This window comes from Balaenoptera musculus, chromosome 1 (genome assembly GCF_009873245.2).
Source record: "Balaenoptera musculus isolate JJ_BM4_2016_0621 chromosome 1, mBalMus1.pri.v3, whole genome shotgun sequence".
NCBI classification, from domain to species: domain Eukaryota; kingdom Metazoa; phylum Chordata; class Mammalia; order Artiodactyla; family Balaenopteridae; genus Balaenoptera; species Balaenoptera musculus.
In genome coordinates, this window is record NC_045785.1 from 24,735,247 (window position 1) to 24,753,059 (window position 17,813).

Below are 17,813 nucleotides of genomic sequence, written 5' to 3' on the forward strand. Positions count from 1 at the left end.
TAGAAAAAGGAAATGGTAGCTCTGGAGATGAAATTGATTTTTCTGATCATGAAGCCCTCACTTGTCAGGTATTGCACAAAAGAAAGAGGAGCTCTCTGCCCTCCACAAACTGACTCAGATTTCTAGTAAAGTGGCTCCTGATCTATGTCTTTTTCTTACATGAGATGGGGCTTGAATTAGTGTAGGTTTTATATTTTACTGTCAAGGATGGATGGGCTAGGGTAATGTTCAGAAAGAAGTTTATAGTTCTAATACTAGAACTATAGTTTTACTATTTCAGGAACACATTTTGAAAAATGCCTAGGAGTGACTGGAATTAGGGAAAGAGAAATTTCATGGTAAATTGGAAACAGGAAACTATTTTTCAGAATATTCATCCAACAAACATTGAGTGCCTAATATTTAAAAAGAAGAATTTACATTAAAATTCAAAATAAATTTTGTTAAGCCTAATGTATGTTAGCACTTTCACACGTTACGTGTCATTGACTTTCTCCAAAGAAATTGTTAACCCCATTTTATGGATAAGGAAACTTTTTAGAAGTTAAGTAATTGCCCAAATGATTAATAAATGGCAAGTTCTAAATCAGGTTCTCCAGGTCTGCAGCTGGGGTTGTTCAGCTGTTCATAAATGCATGGAGGAACCAAAAGACCCATAAGAGAACTCTTTTGACTGAATTGGGGTAGTATAGGAGGAAGGTAGATGGTAAATCTGGTTGTTCCACAGTCATTTGTTTGTACCTCTATCATGACATTTATAGTCTGTCTTGTACTATTGTTACTTGTATATGTGTCTGTCTCCTCCATTAGATTGGGTGTTACTAGGGAGCAGAGGCCATGTTTATCTCATGTATCTTGGTAACTAATTCAAATTCATTTAAAAACAGACTGGGCATCTCTCTCTTTTTTTTTGTTTTTTGTTTTTTGTTTTGGCTGCACCGAGTGGCATGCAGGATCTTAGTTCCCCGACCAGGGGTTGAACCCATGCCCCCTGCAGTGGAAGCATGCAGTCTTAACCACTGGACCGTCAGGGGAATCCCTGGGCATCTCTTTTTTTTTTTTTTTTTTTTAATATTTATTTATTTATTTATGGCTGTGTTGGGTCTTCGTTTCTGTGCGAGGGCTTTCCCTAGTTGTGGCAAGCGGGGGCCACTCTTCATCGCGGTGCGCGGGCCTCTCACTATCGCGGCCTCTCCTGTTGCAGAGCACAGGCTCCAGACGCGCAGGCTCAGCAATTGTGGCTCACGGGCCCAGCCGCTCCGCAGCATGTGGGATCTTCCCAGACCAGGGCTCGAACCCGTGTCCCCTGCATTGGCAGGCAGATTCTCAACCACTGCGCCACCAGGGAAGCCCTGGGCATCTCTTTTTATATGTTGTTTTTATTTCACAGTGCCTGACATGGTATCTTGCATGCAGGTGCTCAGTAAATGTTTGAATTAAATTGAATCCAAGCCTCTTAGGACCAGTTGCCTTTGAAGAAACTGCTGGTGCAGCCCATATCCTAGCAGCTGTTCTCTTAGCAGGCTCAGCAGGGTTGGAGGGCCCAGTAACAGAATAGCCGAGAAGCTAGTATTCATCCTTCTCTTGTTCTCTGAGAGACATCTTGGTGCTGGAGTCCATTAAGCATGGTAGGGAGCACAAGCATAGCATTGAGATTTGGGATTTGGCTTAGCCCAGATAGCCAAAGAAATGCTGCGGCAAGATTGGTGTTGTTAAGTTGGAAATAGCATTGGACTAGAAGTCAGAAAACTTCTTTTCTGTACTTGGTCTTGATACTTTCCAACTTTGTGACTTTAGACAAGTAACTTATATCTCTGAGCCTCAAATTCCTCATTTACATTATGGGGATAACAAGTCTCAAGGCCAGTGCAACCTCTAATCTGAAGATGGTAAATTCATTTTACCCAAGCCCTGAGTTCAGTTGAGATAATTACTGAATTTTCTCCCCTGAGCTATTTGATTAATTGTTCTTGGGACACCAGGCAGACTGTGTGATCATCTAAGGCAGGTGCCATTCTGTTAATTTCGTCTGACTGCACCTTAGGAGACACAGTGATAGAAACACCTGCTGCTGAAAATAGGCAAGAATGTGTTTTCCCAACTGAACAGTTGAGTGCATTAACCTTTCCTTTGGGAAGAAGCCAAATTAAGGTCTGTTATGATATTTCCTCAAAAGATAATAATGTGACACTGGAGCTTCAGTATTGAAAAGTGAGATTGTTTCAATTTATAGCAGCAAGGTGATTTGGGCTCCAACTTCCAGATGCTGCTTTTAAGTTGTTTAGATAATTATGCCCTTAAATAATGTTAGACAGTATGAAGCATTTCAGCCCTCTTTCTAGATCCCTGGAGCAAAAGCCAAAGTGCCTTTAGTTGGTCCAGAAAGAAGGGATTTTCTTTTATTGCAGTTAAAAATATTAAGTCTTATCTTCTTTATCCATGCGGCCTGTTTTACAGAGAACAACTCACTTTGTGAACTTGGATAAGTACTTCATCTCTCTGGTCTTCACTTTCCTCATTTGAAAACTGACAGGATTGGATCAGTTAATCTCTAAAGTCCACCTTGCCTTGATTTTAAGTACTAGTATCTGCCTGGCTGTACTGTTTCTTTGGGAATATCTGGTCCCTAACCCTAATATTCATTGTAAAACAGGAGTTTAGAAATTTTGGTTCTTAACCCATTCTTTTTTTAAAAATAAATTTATTTATTTATTTATTTTTGGCTGTGTTGGGTCTTCATTGCTGCGCACGGGCTTTCTCTAGTTGTGGCGAGTGGGGGCTACTCTTCGTTGTGGTACACGGGCTTCTCATTGCGGTGGCTTCTCTTGTTGCAGAGCACGGGCTCTAGGTGCACAGGCTTCAGTAGTTGTGGCACGTGGGCTCAGTAGTTGTGGCTCATGGGCTCTAGAGCGCAGGCTCAGTAGTTGTGGCACACGGGCTTAATTGCTCCACGGCATGTGGGATCTTCCTGGACCAGGGCTCAAACCCGTGTCCCCTGCATTGGCAGGCAGATTCTTAACCACTGCGCCACCAGGGAAGTCCCCCCTTCTTCTTCTTCCTTCCCCTTGTTTTAGTTATGTTTAAGCCAAAACAGTGATTGCCCAATATGAGATAACTAATTTTAAAGTCACTGGAAAGAACAAAGTTTATATGTGTAAGAACGTATTGAATATTTTATAAATAATTATGAATTTAGTGATAAATATAGTGTGTAGTGACAACTTTAATCCCAATCCACAGTTGAGGGGTGGGGTGGGCTGGAGGATAGACAAGAGGAGAGCAATAGAGGTAGAGGCTGGGATAATGATTTATCTGGCAAGGCTTTTGGGCCTTTTGTTTCTATTACATATTGCATATTACATAGATCCATCAAGCCTCTAACTTCTCCATTTTAGGTCAACTCTGCAAAAGACAACTCTTTCTCTCTCTGATTACATCTTTTCAGGTTCTGTCAGATGTCTGTGTGTTGGCTTTTTCTCTAATTGTCTTGATAAAACCCAAGACTCTGGTTTGGAGTGAAGTGGAGCAAGCTGTATGGTCTGGTTGGTTTGAAGTTTAGGAAAAAGAGATGTCCTACATGATCCATTTCAAATTATTAAACTTCTCCATTTGGATTGGAGGCCTCAGTTCCAGATAATATAAAGTGTAACTTTATTACCTAATTTTCTGCTGTTTGTTCCTATATCTTTTTGAGGGATTTCAGTACATGTGGGATTTGGGCATTCCTAAGTACTGTCATACCATCTGACAAACACACCAATCTCACCAATGTTTTTAATATGATCACACATACCTGTCAGTCTAAACTTCAAAAAACCAAAAAAAAAAAGCATTGCAGTACTACTTACAACAGCCAGGTCATGGAAGCAACCTAAATGTCCATCAACAGAGGAATGGATAAAGAAGATGTGTTACATATATACAATGGAATATTACTCGGCCATAAAAAAGAATGAAATAATGCCATTTGCAGCAATATGGATGGACCTAGAGATTGTCATACTGAGTGAAGTAAGTCAAAGAAAGACAAATACCATATGATATCACTTACATGTGGAATCTAAAAAAAAGCTACAAGTGAACTTATCTACAAAACAGAAATAGAGTTACAGATATAGAAAATAAACTTACGGTTACCGGGGAGAGGGGGGTAAATTGGAAGATTGGGACTGATGCATACATACTATATATAAAGTAGATAATAAGGACTTACTGTATAGCACAGGGAGCGCTACTCAATACTCTGTAATGGCCTATATAGGAAAAGAATCTAAACAAGAGTGGATATATGTATATGTATAACAGATTAACTTTGCTGTACACCTGAAACTGACACAACATTGTAAATCAACTATACCAAAATAAAAATTAAAAAAAAAAAATTGGGGAATTCCCTGACAGTCCAGTGGTTAGGACTCTGCACTCTTACTGCTGAGGGCCCAGATGCAATCCCTGGTCAGGAAACTAAGATCCCACAAGCTGTGCGGTGCGACCAAAATTAAAAAAACGTCAAAAGGAACATAATGTTTGACAGAACATCACTTTTAGGCAGTTTTGCAGCAGATAGAGGCAGTCAGTACCAAGTAGAAGTTCAGGGAGACAAGGTTAAATGCTATGGGAGAGAGATTCTTATTTGTGTGACAAAGATTCTTTTCTTTTTTTTGTCTTTATAGGTTGCTATGGTGACAGACTATGGAGCCTTTATCAAAATCCCAGGCTGTCGGAAGCAAGGTGGGAACCTATAACTTGAAATTCAGCACTCTCATTTCACTCTCTCTACTGTCACCCCCACCACAGTTTAATTATAGGCTCTACTTTTTTCAGAGAGTAGTTTGTGTTTTTAGTGTAAAGATACGAATACGGACAGTTGATGACAGTTCATTTTTAGCAAGTCTTAACTCAGAAGAATGACTTGTGGGGAGGGCTGGGGCATAACCACTTGTGTTCACTTCTAGAACTGACTCTTCCCTAAATTTCACCTGTGATCCTAGGGCGAGTCACTTGACCTCTTTTGGCTTAGGGTTTGGGGGAGGGCAAGCTACTTATTCTCTGAGGCCAACATTGTGAGTTTTCTGGTATATGGCATGCGGAAAGGAAATAGTATTGTAACCAACACAAATATATATAATGCTTTAATTTTCTTCATAATTGATAGGTATCTATTGAACATTTTTGGAGAATCCTTTCACATCTGTAATCTTACTTGTTTCTCAAAACAATTGTGTTAAGTAGAAAAGGTAGGTTCCACAGACTGGTGGCCTGCTCAGAATGATTGAGCTAGGTTGTGGCATGGGCAGGACTAGAACCCAGGCCTCCTGATGCCTAGCCCAGTGGGCTTTCTGCTCTGTTAACACTGCTAGTGAATCAAAAGACTCAACTTGCTAATTCCTTGTGCTAAAATAAATGAAAGATTTATTAAAGATTTTAATGTAAAAGATGTAACCATAAGTGTTTTATTAGAAGAAAATAAAGAAGAATATTTGACTATATAAAAGTCAATATAGGGCTTCCCTGGTGGCGCAGTGGTTAAGAACCTGCCTGCCAATGCAGGAGACATGGGTTCGAGCCCTGGTCCGGGAAGATTCCACATGCTGTGGAGCAACTAAGCCTGTGCGCCACAACTACTGAGCCTGTGCTTTAGAGCCTTCGAGCCACAGCTATTGAAGCCTGCACACCTAGAGCCCGTGCTTCGCAACAAGAGAAGCCACCGCAATGAGAAGCCCACGCACAGCAATGAAGACCCAACGCAGCCAAAAATAAATAAATTAAAAAAAAAAAAGTCAATGTAGAAGTATATTTGACTACATAAAAGTCAAAAACATAATTGCAAAAATCATCATAAGCAAAGTTAAGTTAGGAAAAAGAATTTTCAGTCCATATCACACAGGACTAATAAAAAAGAAGAAAGTAGGAAAAGGGGCCAAGGATATGAAAGGATAATTCATAGGAGAAAAAATAGCAGTTGAGCAGTAAATATCTTAAAAGATGCTCATTCTCAATATTGATTAAAAATATAATATAAATATAAACTGTGATATATCCATACAATGGAACACTGCTCGGCAGTACAAAGGAATGAGAATGAAGTATTGATACATGCGACAACGTGGATCCGTTTCCAGAAAATTTTGCTGAGTGAAAAAAGCTAATCCCAAAAGTTTACATATGTTATGATTCCATTTATGTAACATTTTTTAACAGCTTTTTTGAGACATAATTCACATACCTACATTTCATCCAAAGTGTACAATTCAGTAGTTTCTAATATATTCTAACATATTCACAGAATTTTGCAACCATCACCACAGTTTGAGAATATTTTCGTCATAAAAAAGAAACTCTGTACCTATTAGCAGTCACTCCAAATTCCCTGTCTCCCTCTCCCCTCTGCCCCCAGCCTTAGACAACCCAGCTATCTACTTTTTGTCTTTATGTATTTGCTTATTCTGGACATTTCTTATAAATGGAATCATACAACATGTGGTCTTTTGTGACGGGCGTCTTTCATTCACTTAGCATGTTTTCAAGGTTTACCTGTTTTGTAGCATGTATCAATACTTCATTCCTTTTATTGCCATTCCAAAATGTGTGGAATCAACAGCCAGTTCTCCAGTTCTCTGATTCTTTGATATCAAGTGGGCGTCCAACAATTCAGTTAATTCTGATACTAACTACCCAGAGGTGCTGTCAGACTCTACAGGTTTAAGGTCTCAGTCTCACAAGACTGCCCTCACTTCGGACACCACTTGCAAGTATCCTGTCCCTGTGTTACGCACACTTCTGTCTGACCTGGCTATGAATTTGAAGGTTCCCACACCACCTTCCCAAGATTGGATAACTTGTTAGAACAACTCACAGAACTCAGGAAAATGCCATACTTAACAGTTACAGTTTATTATAAAAGATACAAATGAACAGCCAGGTGAGGAGGTACATAGGGTAGGGTCCAAAAGGACCCTGAGTGCAAGAACCTCTGTCTCTGTACAGTTGAGGTTCATCACCTTCATGGTGTGTGGATATACTTGCCAACTCAGAAGCTCTCCAAACCTTATCATTTAAGGGTTTCTGTGGAGACCCCATTACATGGCCGTAATTGATTAACTCATTGGCCACTGATGATTTAACTCCATCTCCAGCCCCTCTTCCCTCCCTGGAAGTTGGAATGGGGCTGAAACTTCCAACCTTCTAATCACACAGTGATTCCTCTGGTCATTACCATCTCCCATCTTTTTTTTTTTTTTTTTTTTTTTTTTAAATAAATTTATTTATTTATTTATTTATGGCTGTGTTGGGTCTTCGTTTCTGTTCGAGAGCTTTCTCTAGTTGCGGCAAGCGGGGGCCACTCTTCATCGCGGTGCGCGGGCCTCTCACTCTCGCGGCCTCTCTTGTTGCGGAGCACAGGCTCCAGACGCGCAGGCTCAGTAGTTGTGGCTCACGGGCCTAGTTGCTCCGCGGCATGTGGGATCCTCCCAGACCAGGGCTCGAACCCATGTCCCCTGCATTGGCAGGCAGACTCTCAACCACTGCACCACCAGGGAAGCCCTACCATCTCCCATCTTGAAGCTCCCTAGGGGCCGACCAATAGTCACCTCATTAGCATAAACTTGGGTAAGATTGGAAGGGTCTTGTTATAAATCACTAGATGCTCCTATCACTCAGGAAATTACGAGTGTTTAGGAGCTCTGTGCCAGGAACCAGGGACAAAGACCAAATACATATTTCTTATTAAACCACAGTATCAGTGCTGATATCCTAGTTGTGATAGTTTTGTGATATCCTAGTTTTGCCAAATGTTACCATTGGAGGAAACTGGGTAAAGGGTTCATAAGATCTTTCTGTATTATTTCTTTCAACTACATGTGAATCTAAAATTATTTTTAAAATATTTTTTAAAGTGTTGGGTATTTCCAACAATAGTTTCATTTACTTTTTTTAAAATTTTTATTTATTTATTTATGGCTGTGTTGGGTCTTCGTTTCTTTTTTTTTAATTAATTTTTATTTATTTATTTATTTTTGGCTGTGTTGGGTCTTTGTTTCTGTGCGAGGGCTTTCTCCAGTTGTGGCAAGCGGGGGCCACTCTTCATCGCGGTGCGCGGGCCTCTCACTATCGTGGCCTCTCTTGTTGCGGAGCACAGGCTCCAGACGTGCAGGCTCAGTAGTTGTGGCTCACGGGCCTAGTTGCTCCGCGGCATGTGGGATCTTCCCAGACCAGGGCTCGAACCCGTGTCCCCTGCATTAGCAGGCAGATTCTCAACCACTGTGCCACCAGGGAAGCCCCCATTTACTATTGAGAACGTAAATTGTTACATACTTTGGTAATACTTGTTAATATTTTTATTTTTTTTATTTTTTATTTATTTTTTAAAATTCATTAAAAAAATTTTATTTATTTGTTTGTTTATTTGTTTATATATTTCGGCTGCGTTGGATCTTCATTGCTGCGTGAAGGCTTTCTCTAGTTGCAGCGAGCAGGGGTTACTCTTTGTTGCGGTGCGCGGGCTCTAGGCACACGGGCTTCAGTAGTTGCAGCGTGTGGGCTCAGTAGTTGTGGCTCGTGGGCTTAGTTGCTCCGCGGCATGTGGGATCTTCCCGGACCAGGGCTCAAACCCGTGTCCCCTGCATTGGCAGGCGGATTCTTAACCACTGCGCCACCAGGGAAGTCCCCTGTTAATGTTTTTAATGTGCTTACTCTTTTGATCCAGCAGTTCTTTAGGGAATATAGTTTGCAGTATGGAATTAGATAAATTATGTACATCTATGCAGTGAACTATGCAGATGATAAAAAGAATGATAACTGTATTTCTAAGATACTTTGGTGCTGGTACTGTCTTCCTTTTACCATAAGGGTCAATGGAAAGTTTTTATACAATTCCACCACACTGATACCTGACTGATAGCAGTTGTAAGACACCATTGGTTATAAGAAGCATTCCAATTTCAGAGATGTTAAAGTGAGGGGGAAAAGTGCATCAGTAAAACAGGGTAAGTCAATTTACTGAAATGGAAAGGTGTCTAAGCTAACAAAATGAAAAAAGCATGTTGCACAAGAATTTGTATAGCATGACCCTTCCCCCTTTTAAAGCATGTTTACATATGCCTAGTATTTTAAACATTATTGCGTATATTTAGAAGAAAGTCTGGAAGAATAGGCAACAAATTATTAACAGTGGTCACCTCTGGGGAGCTTGGTTTGCTAAGGGAGAGATGTACATGGAAAAGGGACTTTCACTATTTGCAATTTTTTAAAACAAAATTTTTCTTTTACAGAAGTCCAACAGCTGATTTTGCTAATAAAGCCATACCTCTAGCCTTGGAGACTATGTACTCTGCTGCAAATTGCTTCTTGGCGAATTAGAAATGGCTCACCAGTAGTTTCCAAGCTCGCAAAAAGCAATCTGTAATAAAGTTTCTCGTTTTACGTTCACTGGGATGTAATGAGGTGTAACTCATCCTCATCCCTATAGGGTGTGCACCTCTTTTGATCCGAGGACAGCTTTTCTTGTCAGTGTACTTGCCATAGCTGCCAGTACCTGAAAGTCTCATCCTTACTTGAGTATTTATGTGACACTTTGGGGACTGTGTGGCAATTAAAGGCCTGCCATCTTCCAGCAGTTAGTCTAAAACTCGTGTCCATAGCCTGTCAGGTGATGCCTCTGATTGTGACTGCCAGTTTACAGGTCAATCTGTCAGTCTGACAGCTGTGCTGAGACAAGCCTTGGATGGGGAGCTCAGGGAGCCAAATAATTAGGTGGAAACTCTGTGAGTTCTAATCCTGGGCACTTCTGTAGGTTCATTGGGTAACTGGAGCAGTTACAGTGTATTTTAGCTTCTCCACCCTTCAATGGAGGAAGATTATTAAGTCCCACCCTGAAAGGACTGACTTATGAAATAACTGGTCTCTAGATTTTAACATCTCTCATTCAGGAAGGTAGACTCTAATTTGAGTCATTTTCCTCAGATTTCTATTTTCAGAATTTTTTAATCACTACTGAGTTAAAGACCCCTTCCTAGTATTGAGGTCTAAACTAGATTTTCCTTCCCCTCTCATGGTGTTGTCCAATAGAACTTTCTACAGTGATGGAAATATTCTATATTTGTTCTGATGTGTTTTCTAACACCAACTAGTTCTCCAGTTCTCCGCACACCAACGGGGTGTCTAACAATTCAATTTTGACACTACCGGGAGTTAGTGTCAGGTCCCATAAGTTAACGGGGCTCATTCCCACAAGAATGCCCCACTTGAGATGCTAGTCGCAAGTCCTGAGCCACCCTTATTTCTAGCTGACCCACTATGAATCAGGAGTTCCATTGACCCCCTCCACAAATTTGATAATTTGCTAAAATGGCTCACAGAACTCAGGAAAACACTTTCTTTTTGTTTGCTGGTTTATTATAAAGGATACAAACAGGAACAGCCAAACGGAAGAGATGTATAGGTTAAGATATGGGAGGAGGGGTACACAGAGCTTCCATGTCCTCTGGCATACCACCCTCCAGCAAGCTAAGGTGTTCACCAACCCAGAAGCTCTCTGACTCTCATTGTTCAGGGGTTTTTATAGAGCTGCATCTCCAGCCCCTCCCCCCGGAGGTCAGTGGAGCTGAAAGTTCCAATCCTTTAATCACTTGATCTTTCTGGTGACAGCTCCATCCAGAAACTATCAAGGGGCCCCACAACTAAGTCACCTCATTAGCATAAACTCTAGTATGATCAAAAGGGGCTTACTATGAATTACAAAGACATCCCTATCACTGGGGAAATTCCAAGAGTTTTAAGAGTTCTGTGCAGGGACCAGGGACAAAGACTGAATATATTTTTGTATTATACTACATCTGTGCTTTCTAATACAGTAGCCCACCAACTTTTAAATTTTGTTTATTTTGATTAAACTTCAGTGTAAAACATCTGTAGCTAGTGACTATCATAGTGGACAATGCAGCCCTATGTATTTATGATGTTCTTTTTTTCTCTACTATCCTCTGCCCACCAGCACTAAACTATGAAATTTTGAGAGTAGAGATTGTTCAGTGTTAAACACTTTTAAAGTGCCTTGCTTGTGGTAGTAGCACAAATATTTTTAGCAAAGAATTCAGGTTTAACAAATAATTACTGAGTTCTATTTTCTGGTCAGTATGTTATGTGGGAACACAGAGATAAGAAAACATAGTCCCTGCTACTCTCAAATTGTTCACAGTCTAGGGTTGTAAACAAATTACAATGTAGTGTAATAAGTGAAGTTGCCATTAATCCACTGAACTGTGGAATAGTTAGGCTGTTGGGATGAGTCAGGGCGTACTACAGTGCCTGAGATATAGTGGGTGTTCATTGAATTTTATTAAATGAATACATGAATCCTAGTCCCAGCTCCCCCAGTTACTAGCTTCTTGACTACAGCAGGTTGCTTAGTCCTTGAGCCTTAGTTTCCTTATCTGTTCATTGAATTTTATTAAATGAATACATGAATCCTAGTCCCAGCTCCCCCAGTTACTAGCTTCTTGACTACAGCAGGTTGCTTAGTCCTTGAGCCTTAGTTTCCTTATCTGTTCATTGAATTTTATTAAATGAATACATGAATCCTAGTCCCAGCTCCCCCAGTTACTAGCTTCTTGACTACAGCAGGTTGCTTAGTCCTTGAGCCTTAGTTTCCTTATCTGTGAAATGGGATGATGTGTATACTTTAGTTTCTTGACCAGCAGGATCATGTCTTACTCATCCTTGGATCCATTTTTGCTTATAATATAGTGGATATTTAGTAAATGTTTGAACAAATCCATAATCTCAACAAGATAAAGGATGTGCAAGCACTTTAATTTATGTGCTTACATTATTGTCATATACTGCTGATTGGAGATAACTTATTTGACAAGTCTAGAGAGGGAATTCAGATGCCCCAAAGATAAAGGAGACCTTTTATGTTGACATTTTTGGGCTGCAGCTGTCCCCTAATAGTTTGTAAGTTTTAACCTCTTTCCTTTATTGTCAATGGAATTTGTGAAATTAATGGTGAACCTAACACAGTTGGGAGAATATTTTTAAGAGAACTATAATAGGCTAAGTCTGTTTTTCTCATATGGCGATTTAGATGCTAGCTCTTTCCAAGTTGTCAGAATTTTTTTTTTCTTTCTTTTACCAGCATACACTCAGATGGGACTCATTCTGTTTAAGTGTTATGTTAGGTTTACTGAATGATGATGGATTTGATATGCCCGTTGGGCGTTTATGGCTTAATGTCAGACATCCAGACACACACTCTCCCCTTCCATGTGACATGATGAGCAAAGCATTTTTGTTGGTTTCTGTTCTGGAGCATTTGCTAGAACAGAATTAGATGTGTTCCTACTGTTGTAGATGAGATCTTTCTCTTTTTAATTGAAAAGATAACAGATCGATAACAAAGAAAAAAATGGAGAAATATCTTCTGTGTTGTAGAAGACCTGACAGACTCATATTTGAATTGCAGTTCTTTCTTTATCAGCTTTGTGACCTTGGACAATTTACTTAACTTCTAGACTATTTCCTCATGTGAACCTATGTCACAGGGCTGATGTAAGGTTTAAATGAATGCGTGGATGTTCTGTATCTAGTGAGATACCCAGTACCAAGGAGGGAGCCTCATGTTGTATTTGGTGCCTTCTACCATATACACTTAATCCAACTGTTGGTGGTGTATGTGGGTAACAATGAAGTACCTCCCAAGAATTCAGGCTGTCTTCTGAGAATGAAACTAATGATGAATCCTACACAGAGTATAGGATTAGCCATAGACAGAAATATACCAGGTAATTGCCTATAAATCTGTGACTGAGGAGTTGGGAGCATTCAAGACTTCAACAAGATAATCTGGGTTTAATTCTAGGGAAAAAGGGATTGGAATGAAATTGCAGTTTAGTAGGCTGAAGTCTAATTGATTGTATCATTCTACTAGGGAGAGATTATATGAGCAGATATCAATCTCTGGAACATAGTAAAAGAAAGCCTGAGAGCCTGAAGATGGCAGTGTTTATTTTGCCTTAATAAGGAAAAAATGAATCTGATGGTAGGAACTAGAGAGATGGATTCTTTTATGAGGGGGTCCGTTAAACCTTCATGGACTGGAAACAGCTCTCAAAACGTTTGTCTCCCTTTTGTTCTGATTCCGTGTTGAAGCAATTTTTGATCACTAATCTAATTTTTAGGTATTTGATACTGGGGTCAGTGGGTAGTTTACCTAGATAAGGACTTGGAACCTTCCAAGTATAAGAAAAGTATATCCTCTGTTGTAAATTAATAAATTGGTGAATTGTGTCTATCACCGAACCAATCACTAAATTGACAGTCTGATAAATGTATTTTGGCATGTAAGCATCTGCGTGCTGAAGGCTCCTACATTTGTATCTTCAGTTTATACCCCTTCTCTGAGCTACAGACTTACATATCCAACTGCCTACCTGACATTTGCATTCAAGACTGGGGGCTAGACCATTTCTCTTGTTTAATTCACCCAATAAACTAAGGAGATAAGCCATTAATGTTTCAACTATAAAAATCCTACACCCCAGCATAACAATTTTTATGTTCCCTTTTCGTCTGTGTGCATATGAGACATAATTTTACATAATTTCAATCATAGTGTACATATTATTTTTACATTTTGCTTATATATATAGGTTTTTATGGTTAAAACTATTGCATGCTTATAGAAAAATAAGAGAAAAAACTACCAAAGCAAATGATCGTTGTGTGATATTACTACCACACAGAGATAGGCACTGTTAACATTTCGGTGTATTTCTTTATAGTCACATATGTGCATAAAAATTAACATATTGAGATTAAGATTATATTCTATATATACATTTTGCAGCTTTTACACTTAATGAATGTTAAACATTTCTCTTTTAAAATACCTTTTGTAAACATTTAAATGCATTATTCTATCATTCAGATGTACCACATAATCATTTTAAGTTGTTTGTAGCTTTTCATTATTAATGCTTTACAAAAGTGCCATATTTAACTAAGAGAGATGACTGGGCCAGGAAATATCCTGCTTTGGGATCACGTGGGAGAAGGACAAATGGTTAACTCATTCTTTCTTTGTGGTACTCCAATAAATAGACCTGTTTGAGGAAAAAAAAAAAAAATGTTCTCTCAACTATATTAGGTTCAACAGTAATTTCTTTCCCAACTTCCATTAGCAGTTCAGGAAAGAAGTGAATTTTAGAATTAGAGGACAGTTACAGCGGAAAAATGTCAAAATGAAATGTTTCCCATTCCTTTAGGGCATCTGAATTTCCTCTCCGGATTTTCCATTTAGGTTACTCTGCTCATTACATGATCATGAAAAAGAAAAAAGCCCAGCTCCATGAATTTTATCCAATTTAGAGATTATGTGATAGTCTAAAATTTTAAACATGGGTTATATAATGTATATAGAATATTTTGGTTCCTGGGGTATTGAATGATAGGCTATCAACCTCCAGAATCAGCTGAAGTAGGTCTGAGAGACCCAATAACCATGATCAGAGAAAGCAGTGGCTTCCCACAGGAGCTGCAGACACAGAGGGTAGATATTTTGAGTTACAGGCATGTGCTGACAACTTTGCGTATGCATGTGTGTGAGAGAGAGACTGAGAATAAAGGTTAGTAATTCTCTCAGGAAACTTCAGGTAGGGCAGGTTTTTTCGACATAAATCTTTGACTTGTCAAGTTTTTCTTTAGATTCCTGGTTTATTTTCATTCAAAATAATTGTTTATTATATTCATTTCCCTCAGAATATAGTTTTCTCTATTATTGAAACATCTGAAAATAAAACATTAACCTGCGATCCATAGCAGTTTAGATTATTTCTTTCTAATTTTTAGAATCTGCGTTAAGCATTTTTATTATTTAAATGAGAAAATGCTAGTTGCCTATAATGCTTGGCACATAGTAGGCACTCAATAAATATTTGCAAAAGAATGGATTATTGATGTATTTTTACATAATCTTTTGAACATTGTTTTTAATGGGCCAAGTAGCTGTACCATAGTTGACTTAACCATTACCCTATTGCTAGATATTAGGTTGTTTCTAATTTGTTTCTGTCTTAAAAATACATTGAGGGCTTCCCTGGTGGCGCAGTGGTTGAGAATCTGCCTGCCAATGCAGGGGACACGGGTTCGAGCCCTGGTCTGGGAAGATCCCACATGCCGTGGAGCAACTAGGCCCGTGAGCCACAACTACTGAGCCTGCGCGTCTGGAGCCTGTGCTCCGCAACAAGAGAGGCCGCGATAGTGAGAGGCCCGCGCACCGCGATGAAGAGTGGCGCCCGCTCGCCGCAACTAGAGAAAGCCCTCGCACAGAAACGAAGACCCAACACAGCCAAAAATAAATAAATAAATAAAATTAAAAAAAAAAGACATTGAATATTTTGATATAGATCACTTTTCTAGGTGCATATAGATTTTTCTGTGTTTAAGATTATTTTCTTAGACTCAGAGTGATTATGGGTCAAGTTAATTATTAGAACTCTTGGTCGCAAGGGACAAAAATACAGGAGAAACATTTTGGCTAATTTAGCTGGGGAGTAAATTTAGCTTCCACCAGGGCTGGATCACGTGCTCAGTTTATGCCTTCAGGGCTTTGGTCGCTTGTTTATGCAGGCTCTTCTTTTGCTTCCCTCTGGCTTACTCTTGCCGCCTGGTGGTAAAGATGAGCATTGGTAACTTTTTGTAGTTTATAATCCTGACAAAAGGCTTGAGAAAGTTGATTTGATTTAGCTAGCATCTTGTGTCTGTCCCTGAACCAATCAATTGTTGTGGCCCGGGGAATGAAGTAACTTGATTGACTATGCCTGTGTCATGTGCCCACAGCTGGGGGTCAGATCAGCTCCAACCAAATTACAAGGACTGACCAGATTATTTTAGAATGTAAGGAAGGTGGTTCTCCCAGAAATGGACCTTGGACAGACAAGGAAAAGGATTTAATTTTATTAAATATTTTTATCACTCTTGATAGCCATTGCTAAATGATTTCTAAAGATTTATATTAGCCTCAGAAATATTTCTTATTTTACTATACTCATATCAACATTGGATATTATCTTCTAAATATTTTGCTAATTTAATAGATTAAAAATGTCACCTTGTTTATATTTACTTTTTTCACTTATAATTATTTTCTGTAACTGTAATTTAAGTGGCTGCTTACTCTTTTCTTCTTTGGCTGTGTTGGGTCTTCGTTGCTGCACACAGGCTTTCTCTAGTTGGGGCGAGCAGGGGCTACTCTTCGTTGTGGTGCGTGGGCTTCTTATTGCGGTGGCTTCTTTTGTTGCGGAGCACAGGCTCTAGGCGCACGGGCTTCAGTAGTTGTGGCTCACGGGCTCTAGAGCACAGGCTCAGTAGTTGTGGCTCACGGGCTTAGTTGCTCTGCGGCATGTGGGAGCTTCCCGGACCAGGGCTCGAACCCATGTCCTCTGCATTGGCAGGCGGATTCTTAAGCACTGCGCCACCAGGGAAGTCCCTGTTTACTCTTTTTTGAAAGATTTATCATAATTTACCAAGCTGTTTTCCAATTATTCGTCGTTTAGATTGTTTCGTAATTTTTATTTTTAACCTTGGTAGGTAATAATGCTGCAAGTATTTTTATATGCCATAGATTTTTGCCTCTATCGAGTTTTTCTTTTGGAAAAATTCCAATGGTGATATTCTTGCATCAAAGGTATAAACATCTCTATGCCCTTTGTTTTCAAAGAATTTTACCAACTTGTATTTTTACCGGTATTATATAAATGTAGTTGTTGTATTACATCTCTACTAACATTAAACACTATTTTAAAGAATATTTGTTAGTTGATTAGGTATAAAAAGTGATCTCAAATTGTTTTTTTGTTTTTTGTTTTTTTTTTTTTTTTTTTTTTTTTTTTAAAGCACTTTTCTTTTTTATAGCTACTTTATTTATTTATTTTATTTTATTTTTGGCTGTGTTGGGTCTTCGGTTCATGCGAGGGCTTTCTCTAGTTGAGGCAAGTGGGGGCCACTCTTCATCGCGGTGCGGGGACCGCTCTTCATCGCGGTGCGCGGGCCTTTCACTATCGCGGCCCCTCCCGTCGCGGGGCACAGGCTCCAGACGCGCAGGCTCAGCAGTTGTGGCTCACGGGCCCAGCTGCTCCGTGGCATGTGGGATCTTCCCAGACCAGGGCTCGAACCCGTGTCCCCTGCATTAGCAGGCAGATTCTCAACCACTGCGCCACCAGGGAAGCCCTGTTTTTTGTTTTTTTAAATAAATAAATTTATTTATTTATTTATTTATTTTTGGCTGTGTTGGGTCTTCGTTGCTGCACATGGGCTTTCTCTAGTTACGGCAAACAGGGGCTACTCTTGTTGCGGAGCCTGGGCTCTAGGCGCGCGGGCTTCAGTAGTTGTGACACGCGGGCTTAGTTGCTCTGTGGCATGTGGGATCTTCCCGGACCGGGGATCGAAACCGTGTTCGATCCCTGCAGTGGCAGGCGGATTCTTAACCACTGCGCCACCAGGGAAGTCCTCAAATTGTTTTAATTTGCAGTTTTAAATTAATGAAACCTTTTTCAGTGAATCTCCAACTCTTCTCCTTACTGTGTTATTTAGAGTATGAATACCAGACATGCCCTGTGCCTTATTTTATTTCTTCTTCTTGTGCTCAGGTCTGGTCCATCGAACTCACATGTCATCCTGTCGCGTGGATAAGCCCTCTGAGATAGTAGATGTCGGAGACAAAGTGTGGGTGAAGCTTATTGGACGAGAGGTAAAGTTCTGTGCAACTTTAACTCATTAGAAAGGATTAGGAAAAGCTGGGATTTTCTTAGTATTTCATG

General features: G+C 39.8%; 1 protein-coding gene across 3 annotated transcripts in view; it reads left to right on the forward strand.

Annotated features, from left to right (window-relative positions):
- ZCCHC17 (zinc finger CCHC-type containing 17) overlaps positions 1-17,813 on the forward strand; it is a 56,310-nt gene that overhangs the window by 10,725 nt on the left and 27,772 nt on the right. For all 3 annotated transcript variants that reach the window (XM_036861754.1, XM_036861765.1, XM_036861774.1), the window contains exons 3-4: positions 4,674-4,731; positions 17,643-17,743. In XM_036861754.1, the coding sequence (XP_036717649.1) occupies positions 4,674-4,731; positions 17,643-17,743 (159 nt within the window). The remainder of the gene's footprint in view (positions 1-4,673; positions 4,732-17,642; positions 17,744-17,813) is intronic.